Below are 25,614 nucleotides of genomic sequence, written 5' to 3'. Positions count from 1 at the left end.
ACCAACATCGTCCCTTAATTTATTCACCAATGCTGCATGAGTTAATGCAGCTGCAAGTGCACTGGATGAGCATGTATACGATTAAAAACATGTTAAGGCAAAAGAGTAAAAGTTGTTCTGGGGATGGCTGAGTTCATGCCCTTTGTGATGATGCATGTTTTAAGTGGATCTGAATGAATTAGGGTTTTTCAGGGGAGCATCATGTGTTTGTCTTAGAGCTGTGTCAGCGGCGGATGTGTCTGGAAGTGACTGGGCTAGCCGGTCTGTCGCTGCAGTGAATGGTGGCTCTGTTGCAGAACAGCGAGCCCTGAGCCGTCTGACTGATCGGGAACACGAGGTCAGCACTTGATGTTCCCTGGACATTGTCTCGGTGTTATCTCAAAGCTTCCTCCCGTCATGTGATGCGCAACTGACAGCGGCTGAGTATTCCTTTCAGGGCTGACATCTGTGAGAGGTCACCAATGTAAAAACTAATTATGCAAATGGGAAAACTACAGTTTGTGTGCATACAGTTACTTGACCTGCTACTGGGAATATCTGTGGATTTTTTTTTAGGGACTCACATCCTTACAGGCCACAGAAATTAAAACTAATTATGAGGATGAAAAAATGCAGTCTATGTACATGTCAGAAAGTCAGGCACTTTTTTCAAGATGGTCTTTAATTGAGACGAATTAGTGTGTTTGAAGCCACCGTTTTTAGCCTTTGTACTCTGTAAAAAAACAAAATTCTGAAATTATTTTATTCAGCTCTTTATCTCTGACCATTTGTGATAAACACAAGATAAGCTTTTGGGTGGAGTATCAGTTATAACGTGCCAAAATACCATAAGGCCAGTACAGGATACTGAACACGCATATCAAGTGTGAGTCACCCAGAAGCCACAGCTCATCTCTTCATGCCCTCAACACCCTCCCTAATTCCAGCTGGTCCCGTCTGACCACACCTTTATTCTATCTGTTTTTGTGTTGCACTAGCAGCTGTGAAGCAATCTGATATTAAAGAAGTGACTCCATTCCACACCGGACCAGATGAAGGACATTTCACACTCCAGTTGCTCTGCAGAGAAACTGCTCCAGAAGGTGGATGACAGGATGACAGGTACAGCATCCACCCATTATCCTTACCGTCTCTCCCCTCCTGAACACAAACCGAGGTCAGAGGCAGTTCAAGGGTAATGGGAGTGTATGTTTGCATTCCAGGGCTTCTTCTATGTTGCTTAAGTGGTCAGACAGTTGGTGTTTGTGAGTCCTGGAGGCACATAACCTCCGTGTCCTCCTCTGAAGGGCAAAAGGTCATCTGATGCGGGGAAAGGGTTATCGTGGGGGAAGGGGTCAGGGTGTGCAGTAGTGAGCCAACACACTCCTCGGCCAAGAATAGCCATCGCCCAAAACCTCCAGGCAGGAGGAGAAGGGGGAGCAGGGCGCTGATACCCTACACTTGAGAGAGACAGAGTAGAGGGTGGGGGTGGTTGGGGTTTACAGTAACTGCAGGGCAAGTAAGAGCCTCTGTGGCATCAAGTCTTCAGCTAGACACTGGGACTATGTCCAGGGTGCATCTCTGATAGCTGGTTGAATTTTGGATCTGGTTCTTAGTTGGTTAAGAGTGCTTTCAGACCTAGAGTTTGTTTGCTTTGGTCAAAATTTCCATGTGGGATACGCTGAAGAGGAGTATACTTGCAAGATAAATGCGACACTTTCTAATGTCACAATGGAGGACAACTACACGGGTTGATTTTAGCGCTGGTCAAGGTGGTCTTTGTCTGGTTGGTGCGCACCCAAGTGCAAATGCTGTGTTCACACCTGCCCAAACGAACCACATTTAGGAGGCAAACAAACTTGAGTTTGATTGAACCGACCCAAACAGGGCAGGTGTGAAAGCACCCTAAAATACCTGAACTTGTTGAGCTCAAGGTCTTATAGCAATTACCTAAGGTTCTCTCTCTTTTTTTCCAGTTACTAATTTAGCAAAAATAAAATATGTACTTTATTAGAATCTACTACAAATTTGTACGTCAGACTTTGAGTTTCCATTTTTAAACTTTTGTTTGTTTGTTTGTTTGTTTTTAAGTTGTTAAAAGCTACGTCTAAATAAAGTTGATAGAGAATTCGAAAAGATTCTGATTTGGTAAGCAGGTTTGATACTGGATTAAGATTCTATCATATGCTATTAGCTGTACTGATGAGACCAACACACAAGACACAATTAAAGAGTCATCCCGCAGTTCCCATCCCAGTTCTTTGGCTGAAAGACAATACCAGCAGACCAAATGCAACTGGCTTTTAATCAGCTCATCAGATAAGGAGAGGTACTAAAGTGATATCACGCACACCAATCTAAATTAGTAGTAAGTGTATTTCCAGATATTCACAGCACCACTTGGCTCAGTGAGAGAGGAGAAGCTAACAACAGGAACAAAGCCTTCAGTGCGGCGCAACGCTTGTTGTACTCAGTCACATACAGTCTCCCAGGCCTCCTCATAAATCAATGCTATCCGGCTGAGGGGGGAACGGAAGAGTGCCAACACTAAATCCAATTATAAAACGGGCTGGCACCACTCAGCCTGATGACGGTGTCTACCTGAACCCCCAGGGGTGACAGCAGAACTGGGGGTGCCAGCTTCAGCTGTGGCAGCAAAGAGGAAGAAATCCAGCAGAGGAAGATGTGTGTGTAATTGTTTAGGAATACAAGTGTGTATTTGTTACAATCAACAGGGTTAGTTGAGTGGTTCCTGGTTGGTTTGTGTGTGTATGTGTGTTTGTGGCACACCGCCAAAGGCACATATCTGAGTAGAGCACTATGGGCGCCAGGCGCCAGCTGAACCTTTTTATTTCAGCCCGCTGCTGCAACTGCTGGGCAACTTGACTGCACCCTGGCACCTGTCTCACATACATACATACACACACCCACAACATGAAAACGTACACAACAGAGCCAAATGCATGTAGCATGGAGGCGACTCACATTAAGCTGCGGCACCTGTCAAGGATTTACCGTAAATGACTGTGTGAAATTATGGAAAGGAGACACCTCTGATATTCCGAAGCCACAAGTCGTGACCTTTCCTTCCCTGCTCAAAGACTAAGTCATCTCTCTGCTGCTACAGTTTGTGGCAAACAGATCAGTTCTCTCAAACAACACATTCACTGGGCTGGTAAAAAAAAATAGCCAGCTACTACTGAGCCTGACCATGACCCTTAACGCTAGCCTAAATGTGGACATACAATGAATGCTTCACCGCTGAGTGGGTACGCAAGAGGAAGAGGAAGAAACCTTGAAATATGCTTTTAGAGCCTCGTGCATGGCGCTCTTAAGCGAGCAGGAGCCCACACAGCATCCCTATTAAATGAGCAATTTCAGAAGAGACTGTGTTTTATGAACGCAGCTCTAAAGTGTGTCCCTGCCTCCCTGCTGACTGCCAAGGTTACAGCAATCAATCGAGTAAGCTAAAGTAGCCTGCAGGAGGAGAGGTAGTCAGAGAGGCCACTGGCTGACGCTGTCAGGAGGTATTTGTAAGTGTAACTGCTGTCTTTGTATAGTACACACAGAAAGGTGGCTGTGTAGAGCAGGTTCCACTGTATTTTGTCCTGAGAACTGGAGGTTGTGTTATACAGAAGGCCCCATGCCACCCTAACAAGCAACTGCGTATCTCAAGCCCAGTTCTGACAACAGATTTTTAATGTATCTCATTATCAAAGTGTGCCTATATACGTGATGTTTTCAAATTCAAACACATTTTCAATATGCACCCTGACATCTGACTTCCTCTCACCAAAACATACTCTGTCACGCACATCACTCCCCTTCATATTATCAGCGTCCATCAGAATTGACAGATGCCTCGCTTGTTCCGCATCAATCAGTTTTCTGGCAATCCTAACCCACATTTGACAACAGTGCATCTGACATGCTTGCTTTCTGTCCAATTTGCTTTTCCTGACTGTTCATTTATAAAGTCCTCTGAATGGCTTCTGAATCTCAAATGGGATTATCAGATTTTCACCAAAGTTTTAAACCATATAAGGAATGGATCTGCTGGAAAGTGAGCTGTTCGTTTCTACTGCTGCTCCCTACAGAACATATGCTACATGAATGAAACTAAAGCCATTAAACTACTAAGAATTGTGAAAGTGTGAGAATGAACAGACCAGTTTGGACACTGACCAGAGTTTTTCAACAGCCCCGTCCAACCCCAGCACGCTGCTCCAGCCTACAGGGCTGGGTCCAGGCCTGGCTCTGATTTAACTGTGCCCCAGATTTCCTCTCCCTCCCAGGCTAACACCTGGACAGGATCTGTAAGCAGCACCAGCCTTCGAGGTCTGGACAAAAACATCCCTGCAGCCCGCTGCTCTATCCCCAATCACCTCCTAATTTCAGAGCAATGAACGCACTTAGCATCTGCCAAAAAAGCAAAGCCATTTGAGAGATTTTGGGCTCCATGATGCTTCGTCAAATCTGAGCAAGAGGGTAAAACAGCATGAAAATTTTCTATGGCAAGACAGGGAAATTGTTGTTGCTGCCACTGTGAGGCATTTGACAAGTTCCATATGACTTCTATTCAGGAAAAACCTTAACGACTAAGCTACGTCTTCTCACCTTTAATCTCAGACAAAGAAAAGCCGGCATACTGTATGGATTGGCTTCAGGAAAACCACAGAGCATCCTGACTGTTAGTTACAGGCCCTGAACCCAGAGGGCATATCTTTAGTGCTTTAGTGGTCTCCCTGCTATCTGTGACAGCAATAGAAAGTGGATACTCAAGGCCAAGGTCTCAAAGTTAAACACAACTTAGCCTATACACAAAAATCTGATGGAAGTGGAACAAGCCTTTGAGAGAGCCCGTTTTGGGCCATGACTGTGATTTGGAGCAAGCTCTCTAAAATGAATGTGGGCTAAATGAAAATGAGGACGATGAGAGACGATGGACTTTGCCCAACATAGATGGATTTGTCTCTTGATGGCCGATACAATAACTTAAGTAGGCGCTTCTCAGAATAGAAGCCCCATAGATCAACCACCTAGCAACAAAAGTGGAAAATCATGCTGACCCAATTAGCGCCGACTCTCAGCAGAATATCGTCGCGGCCCGCTTCAGTTAACTTCTGTCCGGGCAGATGGTTCCCCTGGTTCTGGTGGAGAGTCTTGTTTTTGTTGCTGTTATTATTATCTTCCTCTAGTTTTGCCTCAAGGCATAAAGACTAACTTTGGCCCCTGGGAGTGGCTACTACAATCCTCAGGCAAAGTCACTGTTACACTGTTTTACTGATTATTCATCCTCTTTTCTTCTTTACAGCAAATCTCCTGATTCTTGATTATTTTTTAAAGGCTTTGGAAAAGTCCAATAGCTGGATGCATGCTGTAAATATGTGAAACGATTTTTAAAATACATCCAAAAGTAAGAAAGCACCAGAACATTATCAATTCTTTGTTTTGCAAAATGTTTGCCTCTATTGTTTGCTTATGATTTATTTTCTGGTGTTCACTTTCAAACATAGCACATTAATGCAATATTGTTCCACAGCTGACATGAAATCCCTGCATACTGCACAAACACTGAACACAACACTCAAATCAGTTCCATCCTTTCTGAAGTTGCAGCTCTAGTGTAAGCGCAGCAAATCTTTGAGGAGATCACAAGTTCAAAAGAGTCTCAGTCCTGCAAACACTGCTTGACATTTGAAATTCACCCTTGTTGTAATCACAGTCGTGCATTTAAGACCATTTGTGATGATGACAGGGAAGTCCAGAGTAAATCAAACATCTGACTACAACCTCGCAGATAAACAACACCAAACAATACAGCTTTTGTTTGTCACACAGAGCTCCAGTGCTGCGAGCGTGATGTGGCTGTTTGGCAAGAGACGACAGACGTACATTTCACAGCAAACACGAGCATGACAACATTTTATTTAGCATATAATATGTCACAAATGACACCAAATTACCATCCAGACAATATCGTAAAGGCCCAGTGTGTAGGATTTTGGGAGATATATAGAAATTGAATATAATGCAATATAATAGGTATATTTTCTTCAGGGTGTAATAACCTGAAAATAGGAATTGTTGCATTTTCATTACCTTAAAATTAGCTGTGTATCTAAATAGGGAGTAGGTCCTCGTCTACAGAGTCCACCCAGAACAGACAAGCCAAACACTGGCTCTAGATGGGGCCCTTTGCGTTTTTGGATCAGCCACCGTAGCTAGCAGCCCCTACACGACAAACAGCACTGGAAAAACACTGACTTTTTTCACGTGAAACTGCTTTATTAAGAGTTTATACCGGTTAAATCACTGAGTCCGCTTGTTTTAAAGAGGAAGAGACCTCTGCTGGTAACTCAGCTCCTGGTAAAAACCGAACAAAAATCTGGAACTTAAGTTATCAGCACACATGAACAGCGTCGAAGAAGCACTGAATTGTAACGTGACACTGCTTTCTTCAGAGTTTTTAAATCGGTATAAATCACCACGTCTATTCATTTTGGAGAATAGGAGACCTCTGTGGATCATTCAGCTCCCAGTAAAAACCTCCTGAACAGTAAGAACTGAAGGAATTTCAACTAGGAGAAGTTTCAGCTGGTTGCAATTTGCAGTCCTCACCACTAAATGCCACTAAATCCGCCCTAAATCTTAACACTGCATCTTTAAAACTAAGTGTTTTGTTGAGCCCTTAGAAACAGTATGCAATTTAAAATATTATCGACTGAACGCTGCAGCAGTAGTCTCGTCCATCGATCCCTCAACTCCTCTTTTTTACTTGCAGCTTTTAGTTGTATTCAACGCACAGGGATAATTTAACAACACTGTCTGCTCTGCTTATTATAAACTCCGGCCATAAAACAATCGTGGCCCCTTTTATGGCACCAACTCTCGATCACTGCACCGTAAACAGTGGGCTCAGCCAGCCATGGGCCCTTATCAGGCGCTGCTGAGCTCAGTTCTATTCTGAAGGTGCTGTTATGAAACACTGAGTGGGAGTTGTAGTATTATACATAGCTGCCTGTGTAGGCCAACTCTTTAATCAGTCACTGTAATTGCCGGGATGGACTTTGAACCACAGACATATTTGTCTCCGCTTTTCATCCATGGCTAAACAACTAAGGGGAGGGAGGCAGCGAGCGCTCGGGCCCCGGCCGTGCACGGCTCCTGCCCCGGCCCCGCGAGCAGCCAAGCATGGAGGAGCAACGGAGGGGTCACAAACAGAAGAAAGAGTTTCGGCTGAGGGTGGGACGGAGAAGGGGAAGCGAGGAATGGAGGGGGTGGAGTGGCTCAGAAAGAGGGAAGAAGGGAGTGTAGAGGCGGCGAACGGAGGGGACATGATGGTACACAAGTCCCCAGTGGCAGATTGAGTGCTTTTAGGAGCCCAAACAGGACTCTCCTCTGAATACTAAGGCCCTTTCATAGAAGCAACACTGCTACAGAGACGCAACTCCAAAGCCTCTCCTTTGAGGCCCCTGCGATATATGGGGCTTTCAACTGCTTGTGCAAGAGTAGGTCTAATTGGAAGTCGAGGCGATACAAGGAGGGGGTTAGGGAGGCGGGAGCAGAGGAGCTAAGGAGAAGAAGAGAGGCAAGGAGGGGTGCTTGATTTAAGAGGCCATTGTTTTAACAAGTACATTCTGCCTCCCCCTCCTTTCTCCTCATGGCCTCCCCTTCAGATGCCCACACTCCACAGAGTCAAAAGGCGGCGTTTAGCCCCTGTGAACGAAGAGGGGCTGGGCTTGTTTTGACACTTTGTCCTCCTTGGCTTCTGTGAAAAGGCCCCGCTTCTATGGGCCACTCGAGTTCATTAGGGAGTGCAGCGCTTTCAGTCGCGTCCCCATTCCAGCTCCAAGCCTCAAAGGGGGCCTCCAAAGCCCTTCACTGTTTGTATAATAAAGACCCTCACCACCTTCACAACTACAACCTCCATTTCCTTCATCTCGGGCCTGGCTGAGTTAAGGCCTGTCGGGTAAGGGTCCTTTGAAAGAAAATGGTAAAGAAGAAAGAGTGGTAGAGGAGAATGTAAAGAAGAAGTATAAGCATGAAGACATGGCAGAGGAGGGAGATGTGGGACAAACATTTTCCCATCCATGGAGTATGAATTACACATACAGTGCTTCACCTGCATCGCCGGCTAGCTGTGAGGCATATGCACTCTCTCAGGTCAGCATTGTGCGTCTGTGTGTGTGTGTGTGTGTGTGTGTGTCTCAGGAGTCAGGTTGCAGCTCTCACACTTTCAGGTGACATCACTGTGCGTCAGTATTGAGGGGACAAAAGTGAGAGATGTCACTCTAGAAGGGCAAAGTCAGACTGAGATCATACGAGCCCCGAGGAAGTCTCAGCTGTGTGTGCGTGTTTGTGTGTGTGTGTACGTGAGCTACACTCGCAGATAATTACGGTGAGAGAGTGAAAGTGAGGTGAGTGTACACCTCCGTTTTCTGCTAGACAGCAGTTAGCTACCTGTGGTATAGTGTGTCCTAATTTCCACTGAAGTCTATACTGTACCAGAGGAACAGCAGTCTCATTTGTTTTAATGAATTTGGGACTACTATGGAAATAGGTTGTGTTCTGCACAGGATCTTGACTGTGTTTCATAACACCTTAATTGTGTTTCCTGCTAGTTCAAATGTGGCAAATTAGTAGAATATTACTAACACATAATAATTAGGGACATATTACAAATGGATGATTGCCTCAATATCTGCAGAGACATGAGCAATTGGCAATAATGGATATGATCATCAATCAACATATTATTTTAGAAATTTTGTTTTTGAGGGTTTCTACTGCTTATTTAATGCCAGTCAGTATGAAATTTAAGACCAATTTTAGACAGGAAAAATGATTAATTACTTAGGGGTTAGAGACAACTTTTGCCGAAATGTTCCTTGTATCATAAAACATGACTGTTTGGTCACATGACAGAGACGGGGGTAGAACAGAACTTGGAAATACCCTACTCGGAGTTTGTTGGTGAGTTTTCTTGGTCATTTTGTGTTTCTCACACTGCATGTTTGATTCCACTGCCTTGATTCACAGCATGCCGAGTTTGAAAAAGCTTTTGTACCGGTTTAAATCATGCTATGTCTGTTGCAAGGAAAAGCAAATGCCAGGATGTCTCACCAGCTCACATGGACGTCGATGTGTTCGCTCAGACTGCAGCATCTAGACAGCGATGACTCAGTTATTTGTGGTGAGAGTCTGAGACTTAAGTTCCTGAAGTGAGCAGCACAGTAGCAGGATGATGTCAAAGAGCATGTAAGCTTTTTTTATGTTAAATCATGTGAATGTCATGTCATGACATAGAGTGGTCCACTTACTAGCTTTTTAAAGAAGCGCTGCAACAGTTAGTCTGTAAATTAACTGACAGAGAATGAATCAACAACTCTTCTGATAATTCAATAATCGTTTAGAGGGATACTATGCAGGATTCCAACTTGAATTTACACATCCCCATGCTGTCCAGGCTATGGTGACAGCTAGCTAACAGACAGTGCATCTTCTGCTCTGAGCATCCCCGCCAGAAGAACAATATGAGTGCTGATGGGTCTCCGTTCAGATCTGTGTGATGTTAATGTAACAGGCATTCAGTAAATTATTCAAGAAAAGTAGTAGTCACCAATTATTTTGAGATTTACGACACAATGTAAAAAAAAAAAAAAAGATTCATAAAATCCCACTTCCCATGTCTTAGCTTAGTTTTTAAGACTTTTGAAAGATTGATTTAAGATGTGTTGGTGACAACTGGAAATCCTAAATGCTATATTGTAGGCAACTGGACTTGCGTGAGTTTCTTGAAGACGTTTCGCCTCTTGGATGAGAGGTGAAAGTCCAGTTGCCTACAATATAGCACTTAAGATTGATATAAGACATCCTACTACCAATGAATGCTTTATTTTGAGATGATTAAATTAAATGCCTTTTAACACTTTTTTAAGGATCTGCAGGAACCCTGTTTGTGACAACGTCTACTGATGTCCTGTTTGTTGTTGGCATCTGTATTTTTCGTTGTGCTGAAAAAAAACAATTAGTCTTTAAGCAGAAAATGACAATTCGGATAAATCAGTGATTTTTTAAAGTAGTTTATTTGTAAAAAAAAATGCCTCATATCATCCAGTCCCAGCTTCTCAAATGTGAGGATTTACTGTTTCCTCTGTTGATCGGACTGTTGATCGGACATAATGATATCTGAGGATGTCACCTTCAGCTCTGGGGAACTGCAATGAGCATTTATTTTCTAACATTTTTTAAGGGTTCCAAGAGATAATGGAAGCAATCTGCTTTTAAGTCGACTAGGTCACCACTGCAGCTTGTTCTAAAATGTAATTTTTGTTACTACAGATAAAGTTAAGTGCCGGAAAAAAGTATAATTGGATACCGGTACCAAATTCAAGGTACCAGAAGCAGGACTGGTATCGTTCAAGTGTGAGCAGTACCCAACCTCACTTATCGCTTGCTTGAAATAAGATAATCAGTACATTAATTGATAATAAATAAGTGTAGCAGCACCAGATTTTTGATTTGTGTATATTTCAGCGACTGTTATATTGTATACGATGGATTAAATCAAAACCAAAACCTGTCAGCTATCCTCTCTACACTTTTATCTTTACTGCCATACCATAGCCTCTAAATGCTGGCATCACATTAAATCAGGTTTTCGCGAGAGTGTCTGACATGTCTTTGGACGTGTTTTTAAATTCCATAGGTGCTGCAGCATGCCTCCTACTGGTTTCCACAGCTAAAGGGACATCAGATCCGTAGCAGGTGCTTCCCTGCAGTTGTAGAGTCTCAGGGAGGGGAAGGCGACACTGATACGCCATGTGCTCATACTGTACGCGGTGTGATCGGAACGTCACCCAAGTCTGTTCAGCTGTTTTTCTACAGAGCTACCGACACACCGTCATCAGCTGATACACAGACCGCAGCTTAACTTGAGATTTGGAAAAGAAGTAACTACAGGAGGGCTACGGGATTAAGTTATTCTTCATTACATTGACACATCCGGCGTTTAAGCTCCACCTTCAGTCCACTAGGTTTCCGACAGTGTAAATGCACACACAGGATCTGTTGTCGTGTAACCGGATTTAACGCAAGTGTGTGTTAGGGAGAAAGTGTGCTGAGTAAGTGTGTGGGGGGTCTCAGTCAAATCATATCACACTCTAATCTTATCTGAAGCTTGAGATGGAAGCTGTGGGTGTTTGTGTGTGTTCCTGAACATATGGCTGAACCGGCAGTTTGTGCATACAGGCATGTTGAGAGAGGTGAGGGGGGCCTTCATTCAGGCACCTTCTGGAGGTGAGCTATGAGACAGCTGCAGGCTCCCGTCTGCAGGACCACCACTGGTGAACAGAGAGGGTGGGCAGGACGGTTAAAGATGGTGACTGAGAAAACTGGAAGAGTCTGAAGTGCCGAGCGGGAGGAGGAGCAGAGATATGATCAGGAAGGGAGAAAAAGAAGGAAAAGCAATCCCACATGAGAATAAAGGCAGCTGTGTGGGGATAAATAAATTAATAAAATAAATACTTTGAAAACATGTGGCAAAAGGGCAGAAATGGTCATCTGAGCTCCGACTATCAAACACTCCCTGCGGGCTTTGACACAACTCTGCAAAGTCTGAATATGCTCCTAGCTCACCACATCATTGCCTCCTCATGACAAAAGCTCCACCTGAAAAACGATATTGTGCAAGTTTGTGCTGAAGCAACAGTTGTTTACCTATGGCTCCACATAAAGGGAATTAATTAATTATGATGCAGGAGTGGTCTGACAGGTTTCTATGAGTCGCTTTTCTTTGCCATGGTTTTGTTCTTGTTAATCAAAGCAGGAGGAGGAAGGAGCTACGAGCCTTTTGAAGCCTACAGGCAGGGAGTGTTTAATACTCAAAACATAGATTTTTATTGAGAAAGACATGCCAAATACTAATGGAAAGGAAGTGTGTGTGTCTGTGTGTGTGTGTGTGTGTGTGTGTGTGAAGGGAAACAAAAAACAGAGTCACAGTTCTGACATCGATTAACAGAAAAAGCATCATCCCTTCCCTTCCATCCTTCCATGAGGCTGCATCACGGGCAGACTGTTTGTGAGCTGTAGTGGAAAGCATGTATGCAGACACACACATACAAACATGGTCGCACACACACATCCATGACCTCTGCGTAGTCAATGAGGCCTGGTCCAGTCAGAGGAGAAGCCTGTCTGTCTCTGTCTCTGTAGTTATTTATATCCTATTAGCAGTTGGGGCTTTAGCTTTTAACCAACAAAACTCAAACAGGGAAACATTGAGCCCTTGAGGGAGGGGGGTGTCTATTTCCAGCAGCAGATTAACATGCATTCAGTGCTCTGGCGATGGAGTGATAACGATATATGTGGGATTGATTCAACATTTACTACGGTGGCCATATTAATGATAATTAAGGAACATGTTAATGGATTTTTAGCGGAATAAAGCCCCTTTTACACGGCCCGATTTTCCATGAATGTTGGGCCGATTTGCCGGCAAGCTGCGAGCGTTTACACACCCAGAGGCGGATTTGCAAGTTGATCTGAGGTGTGCAATTTTCTGCCTCGTAGGGTAGTCATATTGACGGAACCCTTTTAGTTTAAACAGAACGAGGCGCCCTTCCGCCACGGGAGGGGCTGTTGATGACTTGTGGGAGGAGCTGTTGATGACGCCGCATGTGCGAGACACTGGCGGTGGATAAACAGGAAACTGCTGATAGCAGGAATTAGCGAGCAGCTAGTAGCAAGAGGGAAACACAAACCTGACAGACACTGTAAAGATGAGCAACTGGGGAGACAAGGAATTGCACGCCCTCCTTGTCCTCGCAAACAAAGAGGCCATTAACCATCAGATGACGGGGACGGTGAAGAACGGGCCGACTTATGAGAGAATCGCCGAAGGACTGACCAGCCGTGGCTTCACTCCCACGTCACTGTTTACGTCACACACTGAGCTACACGTTTTGTTACTTGCTCACTCCCCCCATTGCCCTGAAAAAGGCACATTCTGTATGAACAAAAGTAGGTAGGTGTCATTTTGCTGCACTCCTTGATTTTGTTTTTATACTGCCAATGCTGAGAAAAGACTGATTGGGCTTTCCTGCAAATTTGTACACTTCCTATCTAAAATGGACTTTTGATAGCTGCCATGTTTCTACCGAAGCCCAGAAGGGGCAAACCAAACACTGGTTCTTGATAGGGCCATTTGTGTTTTCATGTCAGCCACCATAGTTAGCAGCTCCTCTGCGCAGGCAGCGTCAGAATAACACTTCTAACTTGAAGCTGCTTTATTTAGTGTTTCTACTGGTTTAAATCACCATGTCCGAATGTTTCAGAGAGGAAGAGACCTCTGCAGATAATTTGGTTATTGGTAAAAACTTCCTGAACAATAAACACTTAAGGAATTCTAACTGGGAGAAGATTTAGCTGGTTGTAATCTGCAATACAAATCCCCCTCAATCTTACACACTGCTTCTTTAAAATGACCAATGCCTAGTTGGTTTTGACGAGGGTTGTGGCAATATACAGGTTTCAAGACATACTATGATATAAAAGTTGATCGTTATCAAACCATGTACATTTTCTTATACATGATATTGAAAAAAAATGCAGCTGGGCGTTGAATCTTCCCTTTATTTCAGTTATTTCCTAAGGGGAGAGTTTTTACACATATTTCCACTGAGTAATAAAAAACAGTAGTAAAACATGTGTTTAACCAACAATAGCCCTTCTGTTTTCATTCCTTTAAGGGTCTGACTGATAATAACATAAGTTCTGTAATACCATGATACCATGACACAAGATACTTTCTGAGACAGTTATCGTACTATGAAAATCTATTAACGTTTCAACCCTAGTTTTGACCTTTTCATGAGATTTTTATTTTTATATTCAGTCGAATCGCCATAATTCCAACTTTTTAAAAAGCCTTCCTCTGTGCATTTGCTAAAAATCTTGACTTCCAAAAATCCTTAACAAATTTTACTAATACAATTGCAACAAAAAAAGAAAAACCTTCCACCAAAGGAGTTTCATTAGTTGTAAGAAGTGATCACCCAGCAGAGGGATATGAATGGTTAATTGCTGTCTATTCAGAAATAAAACGTTCAATTGGCCAGTCATTTCCGAGATTGATTGGACACCCCTCAATAAAAAATGACAAGGAGACAACTGTCCCGCGCTGAAAAATTGTTCAGATGTTTCTACTGCCCTCAGACAAAAGTCATCCTCAAACCATATGTTTGTGTGTGGCCCTCTGTGCAGTTAAAGCCATTAGACACGCTGAAAATATGGCCGCATAAATTCCCAGTAGCCACTGGCATCAGATAAATGTCTTCTTTTTGTCTGCAAAGAGGATCCCGTGATGTCTTGGTTACGAGACAATACACAAGAATAAGTGGCTTATTTTTAATGCATGGCTGAAACCACATTTGGGGACGAAAAGAGGCCTTTCATCACAACATTCTGCAGAAGCCACATTCGTTTCACACTGACGTCCTCAGCCAAATTTGCCAGAATTTCATCAGCATCCCTGCAGATGCTTTTTCCCCAGTGAGAGGCGAGTGAAGCTGAAGAATTAAGTTACTATGGATCCGTACAAGTGTGTGTCCTTCAAAATGTCTTTGTGTCCCTGCCCCCCTCCCCTGGTTGTACGCAGACAGTGAGTCTCCAGCCCTGCTTATCTTTCTGTCCTCTACAGCAGACCCCCGCTGAGACAGAGAACCAGAGTTTATTACAGTCTCCAATAATCTGCAACCCCCGAGGAACTCAGATTCATACTACATGGCCTAAAAAACGACGAACGTCTCTTTTGATACCAAACCTCTGCGGTGACGTGGCCTGAATTTCATGTAACAATTTTTTTTTAAAGACAGTAGATGGTGACAGTATCACAGAGCACTTGTTGTACAAACGTGTACCCTGTGGGCTTGTCTCTTGTTACCTGAGGTTTCAGGGAGAAGCTTTATTGTCTGAAAGTGATGAGTATCCATCTTTGGGACTTTTGGGCACTCAAACAACTTCTTTATCAAAGTGAAACCAACAATTTTATAATACAGGTTTTGAGTAAAATCTGGTTTTATGCTGTAACCAGTTCAGATGAGACTGGCCTGCATTTATGTAGCACACTGTCTCTCCTTCACCCGTTCACACTCGCGCACCAAATGGCCAATTGCTCCGCCGTTGGGAGCAATTTGGGGTTTAGTGTCTTGCTCAAGGACAGTTATGTAGACAGGAGAGGGTAGGGGTCAAACGGGTCTACAATAGAAGTGTAAATCACAAGTTTCATCACAACAGTACATCGAGCCTTTAGACAACAATACAATATTAGCTGATATTGCAAAGTCTGCCACAATACAACTGATCGATGTGAATCAGTAAATATTCTCATTGACATTTTCTTTGATGCTTACCATTACCTAGGCTGTAAGCACTAGGAAGTGGGGTGTATTTGGATGGAAATGGTGATAAAGATGTGTCATGGGAGTTTCAAAATAAAGCTGGATCTTAAAGATGATGGTATGCATCGATGTTTTCACTTTAAATGACTGGATCGTTGATCACTGAATCGATACATCAATCCAGATCTTTGTATCTACACCCCTACTCTACAGCCTAAGCCACAGCTACCAGCCAACCCAATACTAAGTGATTACCAAAAAAACTGTAAATGGGCCAGAGTTAATTTGGAGGGCTTACTTTCACCTCTTGTCCCTGTGCCAGATTTAAAATGCATCTCAATTTCTTTGGCTTTCTTTAGGTCAAAGACCAAGGAACTAACTGCATTTAAAATTCCTTCTAACATCAGGTCATGTAAGTAAACATACGCACGTAGATGGCAATATCTCGTTATTCTTGTAGTGTGTGAAAGCAACGGCAAGTCAGTATAACAGAATTAAAACCCTGACACAGATTTCCACCAGTGGACCATTTCTGTTGTTACGCTAACACACTGCGGGCAGCCAGTGGTTGACTTTGTATGTTTGCTTACTCGTGTGCTCTCAAAGTGGACATCTGTGACATATATTAGCGTTGTGAACATAATTGAAATGGGCCCCGGGGCTGTGGCATCATGTTCTGAAATCAGAAACGACCCCAAAGACGAGAGCTCGCCCGGGGGTCTCTCGCAGAGGAGGCCGGCCTTGCAGGGAGAGAGCCAGGTGATTTATAGGAAGGTGGGGGAACATGAGGAGAGGAGTGGGGGGAAAAGAGGGTCTGACATTTATCCACATGGGAATGTTGGAAGGAGGGGAGGGGGCTTCAAATCAAGTAATCATAGGTTACCTCCACTGCTACCTTGAAGGTGCAATTCCATACCTTCAGTAGAGACACACAAAGCGCAGTGGGGGTATCAGGTGGCCCAGTCTGCCTTCCCCTGGTGAAAGCAAGAGCCTGGCTGACACCAATCTAACCAGCTCGACCAGAGGAGGGCACACACACATTCATTCAGGGTACAAAAATCACATGCACTCGTCCAACACGGCAGCTCCGGTCTCAGATCCATTAATGAAACTTTCACCATCGTGCTCCCCCTGAAGCCCCTGAATAGCTTCAGCTTCGACAAGAAAAGTCACCAGAGTGGAAGGTGAAAGGCATGTATGCCAAAACAATCAAACCCTGCGAGGAGTACAGACAAAGGAGTCCCGTTTCATAGGCCTTGAGCCACGGCCACATCCTCAAAAACAACTTCTCTCCGTCGGAGAACAGTGTCGTCGCCTGCAGAGTGGAATCCGTACCAAAAACAACTCATGGCAAGCAATAAATCTGTCTGTAGGCTGAGTTATTCTGTAATATCAACATTGCAACACCATTAATACCAATACAATTACTCTGAGGACACTTCATCAAATGTGAGCTATTTTGCAAGACAAAGTCATAAATTAACATTCTAATGCTTCATGGATATGCAAAACCCCCAGCATGTTCTTTGCAAAGGGCACCAGTGAGAGTGTGTGTGCTAAGTCCAGGATGAGTTGGGCAATGTCAGGGGACTAATCAATCCGATGACGGGATTCGGGCGGCAGGGAAGGGCACAAAGGCCAGCTGCAACCTCTACAGCAGAGCAGGACAGCAGAGCAAGCAAACTCTCCACCTCCCCTTTTCAACTCCCTTTCCTCACCTCTCTCCATTCCTCTAACCCCTCCTGTCCACTGGTCTGTGATTTCATCCTTTTAACTTCTTCTGCTCTACTCTAATTACTATAGTTCGTCAAATGATTAGACGATCAGCAACATCTTCATAATCATGAAATGGTTTCACAGAGATGGCAAGGTGGAGATGCGACAGATCCTGACACACCTCATGTCACTTTTGAATGATTTTAAATGCTTCTATACTGGTGAGAATACAATTCCTAAATTTTAGTGCCAAAACCAACACCACGACGCCTTCAATACCTAACCTTAATTGACCCTTCACTAAGTCCAGATTTCCTTCATTTTCAGGCTGGTTTTGTGGATTTGGAGCTAAATGTTGTGCCTGGGGCACGTCATGTATTAATGATACTCGTTACCTGGAGAGGTTGGAAAAAGATATACGTTTCTTCCCTGTTCCAAAACCAAAATCAAACCCTGAAAAGTGTAGGGTTAGCTAGCTAGCTACTGAAGATATAGCCTACTAAATGTATACGCATGCTGCTTTTGCTTGTTAATGATTATAACAGTGAAAGAAAGACCGACCCTGCTGTACAGGAACCAGTGAAGGGAAGCAGGGAAAGTCTGCTGATATTCAACCAGCTGTGTGTCATTGCAGTGTGTACAGATGAATGTTGGTTGACTTCTCGTGGAGATCCTTGCCTGTCCAGCGGCGGGGGTCCAGGTGCTGGCAGCAGCACAGGGGTGAAGCCAAACACGGTTCATCTGCACACACTGCAATGCCACACAGCTGGTTCAATATCAGCAAAGTTTCCCTTTATATTCATTGTCTTGTGTGGCGATCAGCAGTGTGCGTTCACTTTTACACTGTGATCAGCTTTAGCTTCTAACTATCTTTGTCTTTTTAACCTGTTGTTGCTGCTGAGTCAGTTTGACATCCTGGATATATCATTCAAACACAGACTGTAGACCCCTCTGTCTGCTTCTCTCTGGAATCACTCTGTCACTTTTTCCAAAAATATAATCATATTTCTTCAGGGAGTGCAGTTAAGTGTGGGCTCCATGCTTACTGCGACAGCTTGACAGGCCATCACAAAGAGGCAGAGCTTAAGGAAAGGTCAATTGATACAAGCATCCTCGATCTAATCCTTTGTTTCATGAAACACGTTTCCAATATTCTTTACTCATCCCTTGTCATCAATTCATCATTATGACTAGATGGCCACCTACTAGGGATGCACCGAATATTCGGTAACCGAATATATTCAGCCGAATATTGCAAAAAAAACCACACATTCGGTATTCGGTGGAATAAGTGAAAAGCAAGGCCGAATAATAGCGGCGTGTTTTGATGACACAATCAAACAGCGTGCGGTGACGGACGGAGTAAAATCAGAGATACTGGATTAAAATGTCGGCAGTACGGAGATATTTCAAAGTGTTGGAGAGTGATAGAAGAAAAGCGATTTGCAAAGAATGTGATACTGAACTATTTAGAGTAGTGCTGCAGGGTATATTGGTACCAACGGTAGACCGCGGTACTAAAACACAGTGATTTGTTTTCCACAGAGCTCTATGGTGCGAGCATTTTACTCGCATTTGGGACAAAAATAGTTTTGTGCGAGCAAAAGAAATCATTCAGGAGCAGCTGTGCGAGTACAGATTTCAACCAGCAGCAGAAACAAAAGGCAAATCCTGCCGGTTGTGGGTGGAATGGGAGTCACAGACACAGACAGGAATGTATTCCTGTCAAATACGGCAGCCATAGTGCCCCGCGGTGCAAGATAACAGCTTACCAGCGACGGAGAAGCCCGGCTCCAGGTCTAATAATGTCCTATTCTTGGCATCATGACTGCCCAAAAGTATCTGGCAGCACACAGGTATGTGACGTGTCAGAGGAGAAACGAGCCGTTCACATTTCTCTCTTTGTGGCAGGCAACGGTCCACAAACCTCACCGCACTTTAGGGACTGTTCTTTACTTGTCAGGGGAGGAGGGTGGCTGGTTGATTTTTATTTTATTTATTTATTTTATTTTGATCCCCCCTATGTTAATCACTTATTGACGCTGTTTTAAGTATGAATAAGTCAATAAGTAATTTATTCCATTGAAATATCATTGATGTATTATAGAAAAGTGAGTTGTCTTTTTCGGTATTTGGAGAAGCGTTTAATTTTATTCGGCTTCGGCCACAAATTTTCATTTCGGTGCATCCCTACCACCTACACTTACTCATTAAAAGGTGACATTTGCTTTGCTATTTCTCCCTGAAAATTAGTGTTTCATATCAAGAGTGTGCTCATATTTTTACACTGACAAAGGCGCTCTTCATTGCTGGCGAGGTGACCCATCTCTGCTACAAAACACTGCTGCAAACTCATTCAGGCCTTTTATCAAGTAAAAATGCCAAATATTCACCACTTTCAGCATCTCAAATGTGAGGTGGTGCTGCTTTTGTCTGGTTCGGAGCATTTTAAATTAAATACCTTTGGCTTTTGGAATTTTAGTTGGACAACACAAGCAATTTAAAAATGTAACCTTGAGTTCTGGTGAAGTGCAGAGGACATTTCTTAATGATGTAAATATTTGCCGCCCACCTCTTTTCCTTGTGTTCTACTGTCATCATCCCCTTTCTTTTCTTCTTCTTTGTTCGGCTGCAGAAGCTAAAACCAACCAACCCCACTCGAGAAGGGAGCTTTTTGGACAGTTGCCCAGCTGTCCGCTTCGTACGGAGGCACTGTCTTAGTTTAGTGCTGCTCGGAAGGATCATCATGCAAGTTGAATATTTCATCCCATCCCCACTGGGGACGGGATGAAATGAGCAGTGGGACCTAATGTGATCTAATGAGCAGTGATGCCTTCAGTGGAACAACATCAGAGGGTCTGAGTCGACCTATGAGTCCAATCAATAGTTGATTGGTAAATGAGGAGGGTTCAGTGGGGATCGCGGGAGTGGGTGAGGGGTCTTTGTGTCCCAGACGACATCATTAAACCGTACAACACACTCTCCAGCACGCCATTAAACCAACTCAGTCCATTACTGGAAGAGGCCACTAGACTAAGCTGAGAAAGGCATCTTGACCTCACACACATGTCAGAGACTCTCTCTCTCTCACACACACATACACACGCACACACAACAGGCAGAGTAATAAATCGTAGCCCTAGGTCATCTACTGTCAGCTGAGACCGGCGGCTGGTCTTTATAATGCCACTCACAATACACAGCTTAGAAAATTATAGCCTTTAGCACTTTGTTCATCTTTCCATAAACCCATAATGTATATCTTATAACATGATAGTCAGGAAAATAAACAGCTGATGTGTCAGGACGAGAGTGATTTATCACTTTGCCAACATTTGTGGTCGATGTGATAAACGTTTTAACTCTTGACCCACTGGAATTTCATTTTTGCTTTGAACGTTTTATTTAGTCAATTATTTGTTCACAGATATATGTATCCATGTTGGTTTTTATAATGGCTCCTGGAGTTTCCCAACCACTGGATAGCTGTGGTATGAGATCCTGTCTTCAAGAGCCACCAGCCCTAAAATAATGTCATTAGGGCGAGCCTGACTGTCACTGACTGTGTCACATGAGGGTTTAAATGCTTCTACAGAGGATTTTCCACCCTGACAAAATAAAAGACTCACAGGGTAAAATGATAGGTTCAGAATTCCTGGCATGATAATGGTCAAATTTAAAGATCTTGAATAGAAACATAATTTATCAGGCATCGGTTTGAGCTGTATGTTCTGTGCCACGATGGAAAATGCCAACAGCAGCAGCTCACGCTCGTGCACAGCAGACGACGATGTGTTCAAGACATGATACAGGCCTGGCAGACTTAATTGCTTTATGACAGAACATGTCCATTATCAAACGAGCTCGGCCCCCCGCCCCAGATAAAGAGTGGAGGCAGGGGAAAACGTTGATAACTACATCTGAGAGGATGAAAGACCCAACTATAAATAGGATGTGGATCATCCGGGGGGGGCTTTTGTTTTCAATTGGATATTGAATCTTATCTGGCTGACATTTTGGAGACAGTCTCCTGGTGACATTTAGAAGTTGTCACAATTACAGCAACCTGCTTTTGAGATCCAACCAGCCAATTACAGATATCATACTAGCCGTCCTGTCGGGTAAATCTTTCCGTGTCATGTCAGAGAGAGTGTGTGTGACTGTGTGACTGTGTGTGTGCTTAGTTTGCTGTGTGTGTGTGTGTCTCTGTGTGTGTTTAGAAATAGCTTACGTAGGGTCCTCGCATTCCAGCGGCTGTTCTAACATGTTGTAAATACAAGGTGTTAGAGAAAACATAGGAAGGGGGTGGTGGAAATCACTCAGACCTATTACAAGTGCTGCTGGGGGGCGTGGGGGGACAGGATGTAGGTTATCATAGATAAACAACCCAGTTCACCTGCAATCACAGTCCGGAGCAATGTGCTTTACAACTGCAAAAATAAAGGCTGCATCCACCATCGTTCCTATCATGTCCCAAGGACACAGCCAGTGGATCATTTGCATAACAGAGACAAGTAAAAAGTGTATTTTTACGGAACTGTACAGAACTTTGTGCCAGCTTATAACCCATACAGGAGCACAAAATAAATCACATAGTGTCTCTCGTACATCCTCAGCTTCTAGGCATCTGCAACAAGCCACAGCTTAAAACAAAATTCTGACTGATTCAACATTTAGGGTCTTCTGCATGGAGGTGGAGATCAGACAGGACAGCAGGCACATGCATACACCTCTCATATTGTAATACACACAACCTAACCTGCACAAAACAGTTGCAAAACCTTCCAAAAACCTTAAAAAACCACAGTTCAACGCACTAAAATAATCTAATACCTATATACTTAAGGTGTAGCTGGCATGCAGGATAAGTGAGGCACAGACTGCAATAAAAAAGATTCAAGATTACAAAACACAAGTGTCAAAATTATAAAATTAAAAGCAGAATTCTTGTCAACTTTAATCAAACCTGAGAGCTGCACACAAGCATGTTGTCAAACAAGACTTAAAGAAAGAAAGAATAAACACAGACACATTTTCCACTAGAGTTTCCATTTCAGCCACCTAATTTGCGCTCTCTAATAAAGGGGCAAAGTTGGCTGCTGAGTTCCTCCGTCTCAATGTGCGAGTCAGCCCAATGCACAGAGCTGATAAGGACACAGAAATACTACTAACAAACAAACAGCGGCGGTGCACACAAACACCTCTCCAACTCTTCCACAAACACGCTCACATGCAGCTTCAACTCCACTTTGCTGCGTTTCCAAACGGACATTTTCTTACCTGGACTCCGGCTGAGCAGCAAAGTTACCAGGGAGCCCCACAGCACCGCGGCCAGCTGCATCTTGTACCCCGCTTTCCTCTCACGTCTCCGGGCTTCCCTTTCCCTTTTTGCCCCTCTCTCCTTCCTCCTCCTCTTCTTCTTCTCCTTCTTCTTCTTCTCACAGTTAAATATCAACGGGCTTCTGTTGCAAGTCAGACGCTCCCGGCTCTCGCGCTAACCTCATACCATGACTGAGTTCTTTGCCTCTTTTCTCTCACCGACCTCCTCCGCCTCCTCCTCTTGTGTGTGATAACGCGACAAAACCGGGATTAAAAAGTTAACTCTGAGGGGAACAGACTGCCTGTGGTCTCCAACATGTTGTGCTCCAGTTCCTGACGCTGTAGCTACCAAAAGGAGCTGTGGGTTGTACCAAACGCAAGCAGGGGGGGGGCAAGCTGTGTCCACCGCCGGGTAATTAATCTAACTTGTGCGTAATTGCGCGCCAGTAACAAATCTTTAACATTTTACGCATTATAAAACACAAAACAAACACTAACATCCCAAATGTGTTGTTTCTGAAGTTGTATTTTCCTCACCGCTCTCCCAACTTCCCTTTCCCACAAGAAGTCGTCGCGTCCAAAATCTCTGCTCTCTCGTTGTGTCATTTCTTAAATTACAATGTCTTTTTTAAAGAGGCTGGTGGTCAGCAAATCAAAGGATAAATTCAGACAGCATCTGGAGGCATGAGTAAATTGTTTGTGCTTCCCCCCACAGCACGGAAAATTTTATTTTGCCCCTCTCATTCTGCTTTTCTTTCTTACACAATGTGGGTTTGAAGAAGAAGAAGAAGAAGGAGAAGGAGAAGAAGAAGAAGAAGAAGAAGAGGGGGGAAAAACTTCTCTGTTGTCACTTAAGTCAATGGAGGCAAATGACAGAGCAGTGGTTTCCACAGTGGGCTATAATGACCATGAGATGAGGTCATTACACAGCCATTATTCAGTACCACAGATTTACAAAAAGTTACTGGAGGGATATTATGGTTCATATTAAAATGTAATTAAGTCTAAAAGGGTCACATGTTTTTTTTACCCCACCATTACAAGACATTCAGGGATGATAAAGCCGAGTTACACCACAAGTTTATGCATACGGCTCAGTCCAAAAAGTTACTTTAGGGTTATTATTCACTTTGACACACACTACAGAATTATGATAGAGATTCAGACAGACATAAAACAATTTGTAAGAACAATTAAGTCACTGAAAAGTTGCTGGTTAATACTGGAGACAAGCTCCGATTGGAGCATTATGTCGACACCAGGGGTCTCATTTATGAATGTTGCGTATGCACAAAACGAAAAGTTGTGATCTATAAAAACAGACTTGACGGGAGAAACTTTGACCTAAGGTTACAAACATTTTGGAGACAGGAGAAATTGTTAAACATATTTTGGCGTGTGCCATTTTTGGCTTTTGGTGTACATTTTTAGAATGGATTCTACGCACTGTTTTATAGATGAGACCCAGGAGCTTAAAGGGACAGTTCACCCCAGGATCAAAAATACATATTATTCGTCTCAGCTGTAGTGCTGTATATCAGTCTCGGTTGTTTTGATGTGAGTTGCCAAGTGTTGGAGATATCACCCGTAGAGATGTCTGCCTTCTCTCCAGTATAATGGAACACGATGGTGCTCAGCTTGTGGTGCTCAAAACGCTAGGAAAAAACATCTGAAAAACTCAACAGCAAAGTCTTTTCCCAGAAATCATGACATGGTTACTCAAGCTAATTGTTGTGAGTTGTTTAATGTAGAGACTCTTTTCAAAACTATTTTGTTGCAGAAGGAAGCGTGCGTTCTCTGCTAGATCACCGAGCACCACTGAGTCAATGTTAGCTATGTTACAGCTCAGATGAGAGGGACACCATTAATGTTCACATTTAGTGCTGTTGCAAGCATGAGCATCTCATCCATGAGTAAATTCACTCTTTTTTCTGTGTAGTGGCACAGTTGACAGGTGTAGTGCATTCATTCATTCATTTTCCGTAATCCTGTTAGAGGTCGCAGGGGGGTGGAGTCTATCCCAGCTGACATTGGAGGCGAGAGGCAGGGTACACCCTGGACAGGTCGCTGACACACATAGACCACTGACGCTCACATTCACACCTACGACCAATTTAGAGTCACCAGTTAACCTAAACTGCATGTCTTTGGACTGTGGGAGGAAGCCGGAGTACCTGGAGAAAACCCAACCCAAACTCCTGAGGTGACAATGCTAACCACTGTACCACCGTGGCATTTCTGGTGAACTGTCCCTTTAAAATTGAGAATTAAATCATATAAAGCCACCACAGTCTTACTGTTAGGGATCAGAGATATATCATACATATCATATTGATATAGGAATAACCAAGTGTAAAGCACCACAATAGATAGACGTACAATGTACTTTAGTATTGAGTAAGCATGAACTAAGTACTATAGCCTACATCATAACTTCCCACAAGAATGCTAGTATGAGGGTGTGTGAGACTAAACAAGTACATTAAGTCCCATAAAGTCAAACTCCAAGGCTGTCCACGGGTCATCAAAGCATTTTTTGGCCAGTTTCATATAGCCAGTAGTCAATAATAAAGCCATAAATAACAAACAATAAACTTGAACAACATGCATACAACAGCAACATAATATACAGTGTGGTGCAACTACTGAGTCATATCCAGAGAAGAAAAAAATCTTAGCAAATGTAATAATCTGTCTTAAAAATATTTATTTCAGGTTTGAAATCATGTTAAAGTTTAAGAATTCTTGATACAAACAGTAGTACATGTTCACAGTGCTGGTAAAGGAAAATAATCTCTTCTCTCTTGAGAGTATTTTAGTGCGAACAGAAAAGAAATATCACAGTAAATCTGACATTTTCAACCCTAATTCGATCCACCTTTGTATGTGGCCCCAAATTTGATGCATGACAGATCTGTGGCAACGCTGACTCAGCAGTCATAGTGAGATTTGTGTGACTTTTGTGTCAGTTCAACCTGACATTCATTATGTTACTGCACTTGTGCCTGAGTGTGGAGAGTGTTGGCAGAGGGAAATAACTGTGACGGCGGTGTGCGTGTTTAGGAGGGAAGCTTCAGGGTGGGTGCAACAGTGAATGTGGCTTTAAAGTCAATGCAAAGTCCAGAGTCTTAACGCTACGTCGTGGAGCGCTTACAGTGAGTCTCCAACCGAAGACTCTCATGGGCACCTGTGAGCATGC

At 43.5% G+C, this 25,614-nt stretch overlaps 1 protein-coding gene across 3 annotated transcripts in view; it reads right to left on the bottom strand.

Moving 5' to 3' along the window:
* lrp4 (low density lipoprotein receptor-related protein 4) overlaps positions 1–22,725 on the bottom strand; it is a 156,530-nt gene extending 133,805 nt beyond the window's left edge. For all 3 annotated transcript variants that reach the window (XM_049561475.1, XM_049561481.1, XM_049561489.1), the window contains exon 1: positions 22,377–22,725. In XM_049561475.1, the coding sequence (XP_049417432.1) occupies positions 22,377–22,437 (61 nt within the window). In that variant the 5' untranslated portion in view covers positions 22,438–22,725. The remainder of the gene's footprint in view (positions 1–22,376) is intronic.
* Between the last annotated feature and the right edge of the window lie 2,889 nt (positions 22,726–25,614).

Source organism: Epinephelus fuscoguttatus, linkage group LG2 (assembly GCF_011397635.1).
Source record: "Epinephelus fuscoguttatus linkage group LG2, E.fuscoguttatus.final_Chr_v1".
Lineage (NCBI taxonomy): Eukaryota > Metazoa > Chordata > Actinopteri > Perciformes > Serranidae > Epinephelus > Epinephelus fuscoguttatus.
The sequence above is the reverse complement of the archived record's forward strand: the minus strand, read 5'-3'. Positions and strand labels throughout refer to the sequence as shown.